This window comes from Anneissia japonica, unplaced genomic scaffold (genome assembly GCF_011630105.1).
Source record: "Anneissia japonica isolate Jap-2015-1 unplaced genomic scaffold, ASM1163010v1 scaffold284983_len440753_cov197, whole genome shotgun sequence".
In the NCBI taxonomy this organism is placed as follows: Eukaryota; Metazoa; Echinodermata; class Crinoidea; order Comatulida; family Comatulidae; genus Anneissia; species Anneissia japonica.
Genome location: NW_022682882.1, coordinates 44,584 through 62,836, shown reverse-complemented (window position 1 = coordinate 62,836; position 18,253 = coordinate 44,584). Strand labels below are relative to the sequence as shown.

The window sequence follows — 18,253 nt, the reverse complement described above, 5'->3', positions numbered from 1 at the left end:
GATTTGATTACAACATCTACTCAAGAACACAAATCATAACTACCATTCCTCCACAAAACGGTGAAGAACAATAATGTAAATTATACCCTATCGTAACTAATGAACAATATTATAATGTACACACTTTGCGTATAGCTTAATAATTAAAAAAACTGAAAATATGAATCGAACAAAGCATCACAAACTTAATATAAAATTCATAACCAAAATGTATTATATTTAACAAGTGAATACATTCCTTTAAAAAAAAAAAACTCTTCTGGTCTCAGTTTCAAAAAATAAATTTAAGTCCACTAGAAAACTTTTTTCTTCATTTGTATTTACAAAGCTTAGACGCCGATAGTTGCATTACGTACCAAAAACATTATTGTTTTAAAAATTCTTGGTTCAGTTGTTCCATTGCACTTCCTAAACACGACTCAATTGTCCTATCCAAACTTTCCTCTGTCGTATACAGCAAACATCATTCGTTTCTGTTTAGTGTTTTTAAGTTCTTGGCATGGTTTTAGAGTCTTACTTACATTCTTTTCTGACTGAAACTGCAAATTCGGAAGGCAACAATTGGTAACTTCATATTTGTGCTGCAAGTCCGTTAAGTTGTTTTCATTCAGATGGTTTAGCTCTTCGATATGTACATCAAGTTTCACAGTTTTTGCCTTGTTCTCTAGAGATTTTAGTAGTATTTGACGTCCATTTTGTATTTTCTTTTTCCTCTCCTCATCATTATAGGTTTTACTTTTCTTCTGAAATTTTAACAAGAGTTTACGTCCAGCGTTTATCTTATTCTGCCTCTTGTTCTCTAGAGATTTTAGTAGTATTTGACGTCCATTTTGTATTTTCTTTTTCCTCTCCTCATCATTATAGGTTTTGCTTTTCTTCTGAAATTTTAACAAGAGTTTACGTCCAGCGTTTATCTTATTCTGCCTCTCCTCATCCATGATGATCGACTCTCAACTTCGCTTTCGTCAAACATGTTCAGTTTGACGTCTATACAAATTTCGGTGGAACCTCCAAATGTGTAACGGGTATAGACTATGACTACTGAAACATGCTATAACATACAGAGTCAGTACAACAATGTATATGTATATATCAGAAAGTAGAGATGTTTATTCGGCAATCACCAATTCAAGACTCTGACTGGATGTACAAAAGCAGGCACTTAAATAGAAGAGTTATCTTATCTACAAGAATGGTTTACAATGTGGGTTTAAGGGATTAACAATATAGAAATAGGTGTGAAAAGGGTTGACTACAGGGGGTGGAAGGGATACAGGTTATGGTAAGGTGCTATTAATTAAAACTAGACAAAGGAAGGCTATGCTAGAACTAGAACAAAGAACATTATATACCTGAACATAGAACAACATAAATATGGTATAGTAATTAAAACTAAGTAATTAAAACAAGTAGACGTTCCGTCTTAGTCTACTGACTACAATAATGAATAATAAAACTATAACAAATAATATGAGACACAACCCATTGTCTATATTAGATCACTTCTCATTGGGTAACAAAGTCGTAATTTTTCATTTTTGTCAAAAAGTGTCTATAGTGTGGTGAATTGTGGTTTAGGTTTAGGACGTCACAACAATAGATAGAGACGTTAGCCAGTTGTGCGAGGTATCGGCTGAGATTTGTGGACTATAGGTCTAATAATGAATTATTGTGATGTTAAATAGACAATGTTAGCTATCAAAGAGCGACGTTGTTTTTCATTGGGACCTTCGTCCCTTCAAGGGTAGGCCTATATACCATCCTAGCTAGTCTAGGCCTAGAGTAGGATAAGGCTAGCGCGACATGCAGACGTTGGTACGAGTAGGTTAGTCTACAAACGTCGCCTAAAGTAATTGATTTTACCCGGCAGAAGGAAAGAAGGAAACTCCGCTTTTCAGTCGTCTTAGGCACTCGTTTTTTGACAAACAATGACCTTTCAGAGGTCAAATGCTGTCGAGAATATGAATTGGCTGCTTCGCAGCAAAAAGTTACATGAAACAAACATTGAGGTAAAATACTGTATACCATCAAACAAACAAGAAAGAATACGGTAAATGAATACATACTGTAAGAACACCAGGCAGCAGTGAGCAATGGAATATGATAATGATTATTAAGTCTGAGGTAGGATTTTAGTTGTAATATAAAGGATAAGACAGTAGAATCATTAAAGAATAAGAGAGAGTTCAGGAGGAGAGAAGAAGCTTGATAATGAAAGGATTTTTTAAAGAGTTAAGTTGTGCATATGAAAGACAATTAAAAAAAAAATACTGCAGTACTAAAAAGTATAATCCAATTAAATGAAAAAATATCAGTAGGATTATCATTGTCCTCTCAACACCACCAAAAACAAAATAACATGGCTTATTCCCACAGCTTTATAGTGATAACACTATGGGAAAAAATTCTGAAGAAGCAATCAACAACACCACCTCGTCTGAGCACAACAACAATAAAACCAACAATAACAACTTGTAAATATTTCCAAATACAGAAAACTTCATCAATTTTTTTACAGGGGTTATAACAAGGTTGCCTTGAAGTTTGAAAACAAAACAATATGCAATAAAATAACCATACAATATTGAAGTTACACTTTTATGGAAATCAAGAGTAGAGTACAAAGAAAACTCGAACGTACACAACATCAAATAGAACAAGCCATTAAAAAAATGAAAAGCATGGATATAAAAGGAACTTGAATTTTAATTAAAATTCTTTTTTTTAAAGAATTTTAACAAGGACAAATAAGAAAGGAACACAGAAAACTTTAAACAATTTTTTACAGGTGTTTATAACAACATTGCCTTGAAGTATGAAATACAAAACAATAGTGGAATAATATAATTAACGCTTGTGGTATACCACATAGATAGTTCTGAAAAGAACATTTTTATGGGAATCAAGAGTAGAATGCAAAGGAAACTCAAATGCAAACAACATATGGAAAAAGCCATTAAAAAATGAAAAAACATGGACATGAAAGCCTTGGATTTAATTTTTTTCTTTTTTAAAGAAATTTAACAAGGACAAATAAGAAAGGAAGTACTATTACTGACAGGTTATTCATATACCTGTACAGTATTCTATAGAGCAATGTAGTGACACAATAAACATTCAGCCTAATGGATACCCTCCCTCTGCTAAGTAGGTACTTGCTGTTAACTTGTTTAAAGTGGCAGTCCCCAATGACGTAGTAAGCAATAGGTAACACAGCTGTAGTAAGAAATTCCGATTGGGAGGTTGTGAGATAAACACTGATCCCTATTCTAGTGTCCTAGACTAGACACGTTTATGTTTACTTCCAAGTCTCTTCACCCGCGAGAACTAAGGCGAGACTTTTTGTATACCTTGTTGCACGAACTCGTCGCCCGTGAATATTGATGATTTTCAATAAAAATAAAATATTATTTTTGGCCAATTAGCACACCCACCGCTACATGGAATGGGAATTTCAGGAAAAAATAAGTTTTTCTATATTTTTATTACGCCCGTCTCTCCCTTGAAATCTCCAAAAATAACACGTTTATTTCTTCCTTTAATTATTAAAGCATTTAACCATCCCATTACTACACTGTTTACATTCAACAATAAAACTTTATTTTTATTTTCTCCTCCATCTGGATGTTTTTGGCAAAACCATTTGCTAAATATGAAAATTAAATTTAGTTTTTTTTTTTTTTTCCGCCCTCTGAAGACCTTTAAAAAATAAGTTTGTGAAATAAGGTATAAAAAGAGTCTTGCTTATGGTTAGCCTGATGAATGATCTTGAATGGCTAAAGTGCAAAATTGCACATGAGATTCCCACAGAAAATTGAGGTTATACATTGTGTATTATTTATTCTATGTCATAACCTGATGGTCAGCCATGGGGGTAGAAGCGTTTTGCGTCTAAAAAGGAAGGTGATGAACTTAAACTTGATAAATATAATATTATTATTAACAAACATATAAAGAGGTGAACCTCATTTATGATTGGCTGAGATGCAACATGTGACTCTAAAATGAACACATGCAAATGTTTCTCTTACACCCTTTAAAAACATTTCTAGCAGAGGCCACTCAACAACACATCATCATTTCACTTGTATGACAGTAGTTGATACAGAAAACTACCTCTACAACAGGTTTCCTACAATAATTAACCAATTAACACAAATCAAATCCACATGGTGAGATATTTAAAGAAAGTTTCAGACGAATGTAATTCAGATACTCACTACACAAACATGCTTTTTGCCACATCACTTTAATAATTCAAGAATTAAAATACTTTGACAAGAATCGCTAAATGGTTTCTTACATTGTGTCATTCCAAATTAAATTTTTACCAAAATTAAGGAACTACTGTAGACTGCCCTGCCATGTGCAATGTTTGCACGAGTAAAGAATACAAAAAAAAATTCCTAAATTTACCTACAAACATGAAAAAAACAAACAAACCCACCAAATGAACAAAATAAATATAAAAAATGTGAGTAGTAACTGCTACATGGTAGTTTTTCCTTTAATAATAACAGAACTTTATTTTTGATAAATGAAAAAAAAAAAAAAAAGACAAAAAACACATTTTACCTCAAGAAATCTCACAAGATGAAAAATACGAGAGCAATAAAATATATAGACAAGAAAATGTTTAAATCATTCAACTGCATGCAGGTTCCACAGATAATAAGTCCCTTGTGGTACAAGCACAAAAATGAAAGTTGGCTGAATTAAACTCTGATATGTTCTCTCAAAAAACATCAAGATCATGTCATCATCCACTTTGTACTACTGTAAATTCCAAAGAGAGAATGACATGTGTATTTATCGTAGTATCTAAGGGTATAAACATATGGGAAGAGGAGACTGACGAAGGGAGGAGAGAAGGGCAGAGTTCACAGTATGAATGTAAGGTGAATTGATTTTCAGGTTTCTCTCTTTAATTAATAGACCACTTTTCTGTGGTCCCAATTTTGACAAATGTCTTTAATTTTATTATTCTAAACAGAATACAAAGCTGCTAAAAAGACCATGAAAACCCTGGTCCCAAAAGTAGTCTTTAATTAGAGGGAGACATGTATAACAAGGTGATATTTCAATCAGTATCATACAGTATCACACTATTTCCACTTTGTAATTCAATATTTTCTTTTTGAACATATTTTTAGGCAATATTGGGAGGGGCAGGAGAGGGGAAGAAATTGGGATTTTTCTACACACTACTTTCCTACACTGCTTATTACAGTTTTATGTTTTTTCCTACATTTACAGAATGTTCTTTTTCTTATATAAACAATGGTTTACCCGTTCTAATCAATAATTTCCCCTCTAAAATTCTCATCCTCTGGACCCCTCAGTGACAATCAATAAGAAGGATAATGTCTTTGGTGCACTTTGTACCAAAAAGATCCAAATGCAGAATCTATATTGATATACATAGAAGAATGCATGCTCAAACATTATATAATAAAATAAAATATAAAAACACATGGTCAACCATAAGTGTTTGCTAAACGGTTTGTCATTTCTAAAGACTTCACATTCGAAGGTTATTTTGAGACTCATTTTCCCATAAAATCTAACTCTCTGCCTGATGCTTTTGACAAGTTAAAGCTGTTGTACTTTCTAAGTTACGCTTTGTTCGTAGAAGTAGACATGGATATCTTCAGAGATTTCACTGGCTTAGAAACATGTAATGCTGTGTGTATCTAATCCAGACATGTTTCAAACTAGGCTTTACAATATGAAAAATAAAAATGAATAAAACCAATTCTAGTGGGACTAGTTAAAATTGATTTCTTTTTGGATAAAACAAATTTACATTCAATTTGTCATAGGAGAGGCTCTATGAAGGGGAAGTAAAACATTCAGATGTTTCATTGAAACAACTGGTGTCTTTTATTCATTGTTTTATATTTTATAAAACAGTATTGTAGTTTCTCGATTACATTAAGCCCACCTCAGGTATAAGCCACCCCTACTTTATGCCATAGTTTACGTACCAGCCTTTATAATAATAATAATAACAACTTTATTTTATAACGGTCAAAAAACTCGTTCACCCAAGTGGGTGTTCTTCCACGAGGCCGTATGGACATTAAACAAAATAATTGTGTTAGATTAAAATAATTAAGTGTTAGTACAAAGAAAAAACAAATATATATAATACATTATAATGGTTATTACATTACTATGTTTCTTTTAAAAAGTTCTAGTGTGCTTGAATTTTTTATATTGCTGTCTAAATTATTCCACAAAAGAGCCCCCCCGGTAACATAGACTTCTTTTTTTATATTCCGTTCTTGGCTTGGGTACGTTAAGGTTGTCATTTGACCTAGTGTTGTATTTACTTTCTCTTTGAATAAATCTATTTTTTAAATAATTAGGAGCTAAGTCATTCATTATTTTGTACATTGTGATATTTTCATTAATGTTGAGCATTTGATCAAGATTAGGCCATTTAAGTTCCACAAGTGCTTTCCTTAAGGCAAAATCACAAAATCAAATATTGTATCTGAATCGGGCATGCAGTGATGAAAATTTGCCTTTTGATTGAAAAGGAGGTTTTCTGGGCGGCCGTCCCGAGGAAAAACAATGCAACTGACATTTTTGTAGATATTTGAGACACTATCATTTGAGATTATATTAAACACTTCTGAATTACCTATGAAAATTTCAGGTCTCAACAATAAGTAGTTTCTTAGATAGCATCACCTATCTTTAAGCACAAAATTTAAAATGATTGATAAAAGTGATTTTCCGTGGTAAAACAATGGAACTGCAGGATTACGAGGCAAAACAACGCATCTACGATGAAGATACGCTCCTTGGAAAGGTATTTAAAAATTGTTTTGAGCTGATGGAGTTTGGCAAGGTAAAATCTACTAGTTGATGGTGTTTTGATATCAATAATCTTAATGACGGCATATGCACAAGTTGATAATGCATATGACTGCCCCAAACGTGATTAGTCCCAAAATGTCGCACTTGCGACAATACCGTGTCTGACATGTTTCCGAGGTAAAACAATGTACCTGTTAATATTTTTAATAACTTTGCAATAAACAAATGGTTGTAATTAAAATTTTTTATATAATCAAAATGTTTATAAATGTACAGTCCTGCAAAATTTCAAAAGGGTAATACAATTTACTGCCAAGTTTCAAACATGCAAACTTTAACTCTTTATTTTAAAGTTACGTTTTGTAATGAAATGGCCGTGGATATAAGTCCACCCCTCAAACGCAGCCCAATGTTTGTGTTGTGGGGTGGGGGCCAATGTTTGTGTTGTGGGGTGGGGGCCAATGTTTGTGTTGTGGGGTGGGGGCTTATATCAGAGGAAGTGCTACATACTGGATTACAGCGAGCAAAGATAATGAGCTGAAGCAGAAATATAACCTGTAAGCAATAGGAACAACCCATCCTAGTTAGTTGGCAATGGTCCTTCACCCTACAGTACTTTGTTAATTTGCTGCACAGTAGGGGCCTAGATAGAACATTATCCCCATCATCATATCTGGGTGGGGATAGCAGTGGTTGTCTATATTTGAGAACGATCAAGCAAATTTTAGACAGCTTTTAATTTTATATTACTTTGGTACAGAGGTTTACACAGTGATGGAGACCACAGGCATCATTCCCTGTCTACTGTTGCAAAAACAAAATGTGACTCAGTTTGAATGTCAAAAACTACTTGCAATTATGGCACTATAAAAGGTACATCATCTGATGACACACAGAAATAAACTAGGGACAATTCATTGTTACTTTATTATAACAGATGTGACTGACCGACTGAAACCCATTGCACATGTTTCCTAATTTCAGGAGGAAGTTGTTAGCAGATTGTTGGGCTCTATTCCAGGGAAAAATTGGAATACTATTCATTTCCCGGGGAAAAAATTGGAATACTATAATAAAAGAGTACAGTACTTGCTGTACACAAAACACTAGGGAAAATTGTCCAATGACATTATCTTAATATTCAGTAGAGTAATTGCCTGTTGATAACCATAGGACAATTGACAGGGATATCAAAAAAATGTGTTTTTTTTCTCCATGGATTTATCTCCTTAGGATGGCAGATCCATCTACGAATCATACATGGCCATTTCTTTTCAGTTTAATGCACAATACAGTACTTCTTTCACATTTCCTTTCCATACTACGCTGCTACATACCACAAAGTGGTTACGTTTGTAACACACTAAAAGCTGAACCATGCAACACTCTGTCAGATCTCGTTTTCTCTGCTAGCTTCTAACAACATTAAGTGGGGGCTGTTCAATGACACGGAAACCATGATTGAGGACTTCAAATGAAGGTTGGTCGACAACTTCTTGGCAAAAACACCCCCAGCTGTTCCGACAAGAGATGTTAAATCTAATTGTTGGCAATTTCAAGGATGCGCACAATATCTTTTTTTTTTTTGGTGGGACAGAACAGGTATACAAAAAAATTGGAAATATTTTTGACCTTATGACTTTCATTATAAAATTAAATTGCAACAGTAGAAATCAAAATATTATTATAATCTTAACAAAATTATATACAAAAATAATTTAAAAAACAAGAAAACACTTTATTATTATAAAAACTCAAATTACTAAGAAAAGTATATATAATTAGGAAATGGAAATTTAACACAAGATACTCTAACAATGCCAAATTTGAGATTTAAAAAGACATCAACAGGCCACGGATGCAAATAATTACACAATTTATGCATTGATTATTCACCATGAAGGGTATTTTCCCAAAATATTACCATCAACAAGGAACACATATTAAATCAGTTTCGAAAATTTAATCAAGCAAAAACATCAGCAATTGAATAATTGAAAATAATTTGAGTAGCCATACTTAAGAATAATTATAAACAGTCAGCACGAAACCTTTCATGCACACAGTGCATTTCTTTAGGGTAACAAATTGCAACTTAATGCTAAAAATGCTGGTGTGTACAAGAACACTATCGTAATTTGTTTATTCCTAAAAGAATAATAATGTGGGCATAGACCATTGGGGCACCAGCAGTTGTTTCAGGGAGCATACAGTAGTACACCCTGTTTAGGAAACCTCAGAATCCTTGTTGGGAGAAAATAGCCAAGTCATTGCATCATGGAACATTGCATTAGAAAAGAATTTTCGACATTAAGTGCATTTCTCGAATTTTGCTCCAACTTTGGCGGAGATCAGGGACTTTGGACCTCATTGAAATCTCATTGGGGAATCTTTGGCACAGCCACTATTTAATACAACATCCAATTCATACTTTAGTAGTATAGCAGTACTGTAACATCTACATGGGCAGAAGTTATTTTGGTACCTGGTTCATACAGGCACAAACAGAAGAATAATATCTCCCAGTAGGTGGTAACTCAACAAGTTACAGACCAGAAAGTGTGTCATCACAATAATGCACAAGTTTTCGAACTATTAATCGGGCATTAAATATGATTTATAATATAGCTTGCTAAACAAAAACATATGACTGCACTCAAACAACAAAGTTTCTTGAAAAAAACCTGTAACAAGAACAATGTAACAAACATTAAAATAAAAACTAAGCCTTCTGGAAAAACTTAAGCCTAAACTAATAATTTTTAAAAAATCCAGGGAATATCATTAAAATCCAGGGAATATCATTAAATAAATACTAAGCCTATTGGATAATTCTGACACAATTTTACAATTTGATGTATTTGAAAACTAATAAACATCAAAACAAAGAAAGATCATACATGAAATCTATAATCAGAAAGATCTCTTGAGTAAAGTGTTTTTAATTTTTGCCACAATTACTATCCCGACTTTGTACAGTAGTTGAGAATAAATGCGGCTTTTCTTTTCTCAGAGTGAGTTCCTTTACCTTGGGATATGACATTTGACAACTTCAGAATACTGATGGAAAGATATGTCAAACATAGATTGCTGATAACTTATCATAGTTGGCAATTGCTAAGCTAATATTTTTAAACAATGACTAAGGGTTCAGAAAGGGGAGGAAAGAATAGTTCCAGAAAGTTTGAAAGGAAAAAACTTAAATGAAATTATTATCTTGTTTGGTAACCTGGTTAACATGTTGACTGCCAAGGCTTCTTTCCTAGCAGCACCATCCCATACGCCAAAAGAGCCACTATAATGAAAATCATGTCCATCATGCTGTAGTGAAACAAACATACTGTAGAGTATTTATTTTTAGATCATTACTTCCGTGTCCATCCCTGAAACTCCAGGACGAGAGTTTGTGCTCAGCTGACCACTACCAGCAAGTTTAAGGCCAACTCGGACAGCATCGTACGACGCAGCCCGATGCGATTTGTTGTCGCGTCGGGTCTAAATGAGTTAAACACAGACACGATGGTGTGCATCGGGGGCAGTCGCGTCATAGAATATTAAACATGTTTAATATTTCTCACGACGGCTTAAGACTGTCCCCGACGATAAATCGGGTCGGGCTGCGTCGGCCGACGCTGTCTGAGTTGGCCTTTACATGCAATACAACAGTGGTATGTTGGATCGACAGGTGTGAATGTGAACTCGCATTCTTGGCGCCCTAAGTGAACCATGTTGGTCGTGAAATCGCGTCCCTGGCAGCAAATATGTTAAAGAAAGTATCTAATTGTTGAGAAGTGTTTATATTATTTTATAATAATGTTGATAGCTTTATCTTAGGTGTCAATTATTGCCAAGATGAAATTTTAAAATAATGATTAAAGTGGAATATTGGGAAGAACTGAAGATTGACAGCAAATTATATTAATTCTGAAAGTTACTAAAGGATTTAATACCTTCATTTAAATCAAATTCATGTATAGAAGAACACTATAAACTAAAAATACATAATAAAATATTGATAATTAATATAAATCATAATATAAAATATTGTTAAATTACAGTATTTAGTTACTAAAGATATTCTAACAAAACAAACATTCCATGTCCTCATAAATCATCTTAAGTATATGCAGTTTCACCAACACTTTTATTTTTCCTGATTCTCCCTTCCTTCTCTTCCCAAGGCACACATCCTCTCCTCCACACTTCTCTTCTCCATGTGGAACATAATTAGCATTAAGTAGGTTTAGAGTCATAAGATCAATGACTAAACATTATGTTAGCAGGACTGTCAATCAAACGTTTACTAAAAAACGTTTACTCTTTATAGCTAAACTTAAACAGACATTTTTCTTTAAAAGTTCTATCAGAAAAGTACCAACTTCCTTGATCACCCTCATTAAATGTTGTCTGTCATCATCTATTTTTAGAATTATTTGCATTCTTAAGTTGAGGTATGTGAACAATTTCATTTGGATTAATCAAAATTGTTCATATTTTTATATAATTAGTTGTTTTTCAACAACTTCAAAGTAATTAACCTATTGGTAAAATAAATTTAGAAAATGCTTAAAAAATTCAAATACAACATTGAATTGCTCATATAAAATAGAGGATCATTAAGTTATTAATTTCCTATTAGATTAATTTTATGCAAATTTACCAATTATTTCATTTAAAAAAAATTCATTTAATATCAGACAATTTTAAAATTATTCAAAATTTAAGTAAAAAGAAAATTGTATATAGTTGGCCTACAGTAAACAATAGACTTTTAAACTAGAACAGCAAACTCTGTAATATCATCAATAACTAAACTTTGAAAAAAAATAACTAGTAGGCCTAAATAGAAAACATTAATTCCTTTAAAAAAAAAGCTACCTAGTTACGCTAGGGATTGCCCCTTAATGACTTGAGGTGGATGTCCAATAGACACCCATAGGAGGAAGAACATGCAAGGTACAATGCAAGTAAACTCTGAGCATGAATGAAAGGGCAGCCTAAGTGATAATTACAACAAAAATAATTATGTTGTTGATCCAAGCATCCCAGGTACCCTACCTAGTACACAGGGGCCTAAAGTAGAGGAAACAATACTGGCTTAGGATTAATAACATACATTGTTTGGATCATTTACTAAACAGCATGCATGTTTAAAAGCTCATGGTGTTTTGAAAACTGTTTCTCATATTGTCTGAAATAACCAACATTTTATAAAGATTGGGATTCAACATTATAGCTATGCTAGTTGGTGCTAGTTAGGGTGTGAAATCTGATCAGCAGTTCTGTAGCCATTTATTTATTTATTCTGTTTTACTCTAAGATTAACACTAGTTAAAAAAAACTCAGAAGGGGAACATGTTTAATATTCTATGATGCGACTGTTCCCGACACACGCCTATCTTGTCAGCGTCACACAGACCCAACGCTACAACAAATGTTCACGTCAGGCTGTGCCGTGCGGCACTCTGAGTTGGCCATTACAGTAGGCAATGTCCAAATATCCTTTTGAAAATTTCTGAAACTTCTGAGCGCTATCATCTAGACAAGGACCTACACAGTACCAGTGCAGTCATTGCATTAACAAATGTCCCAAAAAAAGATGTCGTAAGTTTCTATTCATGGTATATATAATAATATGATACACACATTTATGTAAAGTGCATAGTTGCAACTTTCTTGTATTATGCGCTATATATGACTTTATTATTATTTCCAAAGATAATTATTGGAATGTATGGATGGATGATTACATGAATGAATGAACTTTAAATTCATAACCTATTTAAAAAGTTTAAACATTTTCCCTTCACATAAAAACCTCTAGTGAATTATTAATGGCTGCCATCTGTTTTTAAACATTATCAATGTTGTAACTATTTCTTAATCCAATCAAAAACAGACAAGAATGCCTCCGACACAACTCAACTAAAAATTAAACTCATAATCCAAATAGACAATCTCCTCCGCTGCTGGGTAAAGTGGACGAATGGGAGACAGGTTCTTTAAACCTACTTTCTAAATTCGAACACTTGATAATTGATGGGGTAGCATAGCACCAGTTGGACTGACTGAAGCTCTAAAATCATGCTAAAGCTAATACTACGTTTGGTGAAAGATGAGGTCGTCACATGACAATATCTGATCATGCAACTTCCTCCCATCATGCCTTTAACATCAATTTAAATTAAACCATAATGTAGCCTATCACATCTTGCTATCAGCACTCAACTAAGTATGAATAGGATTTCCTCGATAACACTCATCAAGATTCCATTAGCTCAATTAGAAATATAATTTGTTGCAATCTCAATATTGTTTGAAATTCCAATGATTTATTTCGTTTTATCCCAGAATCAGATGCAAGTCACCAGTTAGTAAAAGATAATGTTTTATTAGGAATTAGGAAACACAACTAAAAAGAGACTACTGTTATAAGTAATACACTTTTGTTGTAAGAATACATTTTATAAGAACACCGAGTCTGAAGTTACTTAAAAAACAAGAACAAAAATATAATAAGAACAAATTGAGGTTGAGGTACAAGGCTGCTGTACAATAATATTATCTTTGAAAAGTGTGTACATTTATATCAAAATAAGAACATTTTGAGCCTGAAATTGGCCACAAAAAATATGAACACTGAGCCCTGGGCAAAGTTCATTGGTTCTTTAGTTTAAAAAATGTATGGCCATTTCCAGCAGCTTAAAACATCTGGTTTATACTGTACTGTACCACTGAAGGAAAATGGCTTTACCGAAAGCATTAAGTTGTGTCATTGCATTGTGAACTGTTCAGAAATCTGATTGTAATAAATTGTGTATATTTGATTGTAAGGCAAAATATAGATTTCATATTCAAAATAATTCTTAGGAGTGGCATGTGTAATAAATATAAAATAAAAATAAAATTAAAGTTTCTTTTCTGAAATTCATGCTACTTTCCTGAGACTGGTATGCTAACAGGCCAACAATTTAAAAAAAAATTCTGTTTCACTGTTATTGGTGGCCGACATATATAAAACTAGGTATAAAAAAGTGCCTTAATAGCTTAGAAGTGGCCACAGCAACACATGCTCTGCAACATTTCAACGACTAATGAGTAGGGCTATCATTTTATTTTTTTGAACTATCCAATTAACGGCTTAAAAAGATAACATCATAACTTATAAAAGTTGTTCTAACCGATTAATCCTTGACCTCTACAAACGTGTACATAATGACCCAGTAACGATAAGTAGTAAAACAGATTGCAATTTCAATCATAGGCCTAATGCAGTTTAATTTACTTTTAAATTATTTATTATTCTGGTATACATTATTATCAAAATACAACCAATTTTTACAGTCCTAGTATACATTTTAAAATAAAATCTACAATTGAGTCAAAATATTATTATACAAAAATTTCATTATTTAAAAAAGAATGCAGCCAACCATAGTACTCATTGAATTTGTAGGTTGTTATGAAAATAAATTTGTCTCTAGACGAGTTCATAATTTAGCTTAAAATGAAATTTCTCTTAGATTTTTATTTACCTTAGATAGAAACCTTTCTTTTTTCTGGATACCCAATCAAAGTGGGGATTGTTCTTCATTAGGCTCCAATCCATCTTCATTTACGATAGAGTGTGGCAAAGGGGACTATTTGGCCCATTATAAACCCATGACGACTGTACATACCGTAAAACCTTGAATAGAATCTCAAAATGAAGCCCATCTCGAATTGAAGTTCCCTCTTAGCCTCAAAAAGAAGCCCATGGGCTTCTTTTCAAGATAGCATGCTTCATTTTAAGATAGTACAGTACATACACTGTACATGAATTTCAGAAAACAAAATAATAAATACAAGCTTGGTTTATACAGTAGTTTAGATGATTTAATGCCAGTTAAATACACTCCTGAGGATACAAATTGATGGAACAGTGGCCTAGCCACGAACAATCCGCTCAAGTTGGCTCTGTTGCGGACCGAAAATATATAAATAATATTCTAAAATCAGCATCTTACTTTCGATCAGCACCAATACATGTATACATTAATGTGTGAAAATTTAAAGTAAATCGCTCTAGTAGTTTTTGATTCATGTGCCCGGAAGGACAGACATCCACACACATAGACACGCGCTTGCAATACCCTCATCTTTCCTTGTTTGTAGGTTACAGTGTGGCCACATGTTGGTTGGGTGGGGATGGGGTTGGTGCATTACTACCAAAAGTAAGTATTTTATTAATGTACTAATCCAAAGATGGAACACTTAGTGAGCATTTAACCAGAAACCACTTCAGTAATATTACCTACCAGCCTGATATCATTATTATCAACATTCAGAAAAAAAATACAATTTTAGAAGTGAAAAAACAAACGGAAGAGAAAATTTGAGATAATGTTTAAAACTTTAAAAACCTACAAAATACTGTAAACTGGTACAGGCTTTCTGGTGTATGCTTTCTGGAGAAGAACAATGAAAAATAACAAGGTCTATAAAACTACAAAATGGACTTTAAACCTATTTGACAGGAAGTTGAAACATAGTAATTGGTTTAAATTAAACATTCAGTATCACCTTCCATCCCATACATGGAGAAGCCTGTTTACAACTAAATCTACTTTCTCATCCCTCTAAGTTCTTAATTTTTGTCCACAATTTATTCTTCCATCCTCATTTTTCCTTTAGTTCTCTCTCTACATTGGTTTTCCTCCATACTCCGTGTTTTTTCCCCTAATTTGTAATCTATTATATTAAACCCACTTCTCTATTATTTTTCTTCTCTGGTGGCTACAGACCTTGTTTATTTGGACCTTATAAATTGACCTATTATTATTATTATTATTATTATTATTATTATTATTATTATAAGTATTATTTTAATAATTATCATTATTAGTATCTCTATCTTTCAGATTTTCTTCTTTTCCACCCTTGGAATACAAGTCTGCACAGCCTGTAAACAACAACCATACATGTTGAGCCTACAGTAACATTCTCCCTTCCACTCTTCTCCCCCTCTGTTTTTCCAACTCTTGGTTATTTTTCTACGTTTACATGATGGCTGCAGATACGTGGCAGCTCAGAGTTCATAAACTTTGTGAGCACCTTATAACAAACATTGCGTGTTGAGCCTACACAGTCAGGCCTACGACGACAAGAGGAAAGCCTTATCATACATTCTCATGTTTGTGTTCTTTCCTACTTCATACTTTTATAATTAACTAGTGTAATACATAGTCCAACATGTCATTCAATATCGATGTTTCCTCTTCCTGTTACCTATAAATATTTAGGGTGAATGCTAATTCAACAAGCAATATTTCATTTTTTTTTCTGTTGTTCTGTTGTTTGTTCATTTTATTGATACACTTCATAGAGGCCAAATACTGATTAAATTCTAGGACTTAAAAATCTTCCTTAAATAAAATGTTATTAAAGAATCGAAGACATTTGTAAACAGTATTAAGAACGAGTTAACACTATGCAAAATACTAGTTATGTGACCAAATCTTCCACCTATTTCACAATATATATATTTCTTTAATACCTGCAATTTGCAAGGTTTACTAATTTGGCTATGAATACAAAATTATTCAAAAAAAAAAGAAAATTGGAATGTAAGAGAAAAAACACCCCATTGATGTACACCAGGAAATACATGAAACTTGACAACAAAGAAAAAAAAATTATGGGGATGTCTGTCAGGCTATAAAAGAATACAATAAACCAAGGTATTTGATGTCACCCAACTGTCAACATTCTTTATCAATCACCAAGTTATTTTTTTTATGGTGAATCATGTAGGCCTAGGTCTTGCAAATAGTTGCTTAGGCTAATAATTATCTTGTTTAAAACTCAACACTTATAAAGACCGATTTCATTTCATTTCAGATGAATCATCTATTTCAACAGACACTAGGATTCCGGTTTAATAATTAAAAACATACAAAATATATCATGATGTTGACTATTCCAGACAAAAAAAAACTTGTGAAATTTGGAGTGTATTCAAAAAAATATGTCTGGTTAGCAATTAAGTTGATTTATGTTAAAATATGGTTCCAAAGCTAAGTGAGTTAAGATCTAAACTGACTTAAAAAGTGGTTTTGATTGTCAACATTCAAAACCACCATTTATTATTCTATAAACTAGTATAAAGGAATCATAAAAAAAACCCAACTTGAATAACCCAACTGTATTTGTACCAGCCTTTCTATTTACTAGTCCTTATTCTATGTACAATCAGGTCTACCATGATGACACTCATTTTACCCCGCACCCTTTGAGCGTGGAATGTTGTTCCTTCAGTGTCAAGGATTCTGAACTGCTATATCTATCATTCCAATTAAATTCTCTATAACATGTCATTTTAGGAACACACACATTCACTCCGCATCAGTCAGTTTACCAAAGTGTTTGAAATGATATTAGGAGCTGCACCTCCTTAAAAGGCAATTTTACCTAGTCTACATGTCAATATTTTGTTATGTGGTAGTATTGTAAATAACACTATTTGATACCACCATTAAACCAACAAATAATGTATTTATAGCCAATGTGCATGTTAAAGAAAGCAGTAAACTCTTCGGAAAAGAGTAGGGGATTGTCTCCTGGCGTACTACCCAATCATTACCAGAAGGACCCCACTGGAAATAAATCTTCTACTAGACTTTCGTGGGCTATCCTTGGTGTTTACACCGAATAAATTGAATACAATCCAATCCACTGAAATCCGTTCCAACGTTACTTCTAATAAGACAACGTTTATCAGGGATGTAATCAGGGATGTAACAAAGCTGGCAAGATTTGAAATTTTCATCACGCGTACTTGACGTTCCTTGGATCAAATCTGAACATATTAATATTAATGCCTATTGAACTGATTTGCAAATTTCCAAAGTAATAATTTAATTATTTTCAAAAATAATTTCTTAACAAAATAAGACATAGCATTTCTATATATTAATATATTATGATCTCTGTTTCTTGTGTGTGCGTCAAAAACTGGGCATATTGTAGAGTGTGAAATCGACAGCCTATTGGATTCAACTTCCAACAGAAGTCTTAGTGGCCCAATTGGTTAGTCTTGCATACTGTAGACAGCAGAAGATTGCAGGTTGGTCCCAATTGGGATGATTTTATTTCACAAGCGCAGGTTCCTCTTCTTTACAGTTTTAAATATACATACCGCAAGATGGCTTAGAGTCTGATCAACAATTCAATATTCAATGATCAGGGGCGAATCCAGAAATTTTCAATCGGAAAAAGCGGGTGGGGAGGGTGAAATAGCACAACATTTTCAGAATACTGTAGGTAAGTGAGTAGCGCTAATTTCAATATTATGCATTGAGCTTTTAAAATTTACTGGCAGAACAGGGGGAACCCTTACTGGATCCGTGTCTAATGATTAACAATTAATAAACTTGTAAATCTCATT

The 18,253-nt window shown here is 33.1% G+C and overlaps 1 protein-coding gene across 1 annotated transcript; it reads right to left on the bottom strand.

Moving 5' to 3' along the window:
- Positions 1-211: 211 nt before the first annotated feature.
- Positions 212-1,409, bottom strand: LOC117109832. The gene is made up of 2 exons (XM_033252306.1): positions 806-1,409; positions 212-670 (listed from the first exon to the last, which is right to left on the bottom strand). The coding sequence occupies exons 1-2, from the start codon at positions 936-938 to the stop codon at positions 429-431; spliced, it is 375 nt and encodes a 124-aa protein (XP_033108197.1). The 5' UTR covers positions 939-1,409; the 3' UTR covers positions 212-428.
- Between the last annotated feature and the right edge of the window lie 16,844 nt (positions 1,410-18,253).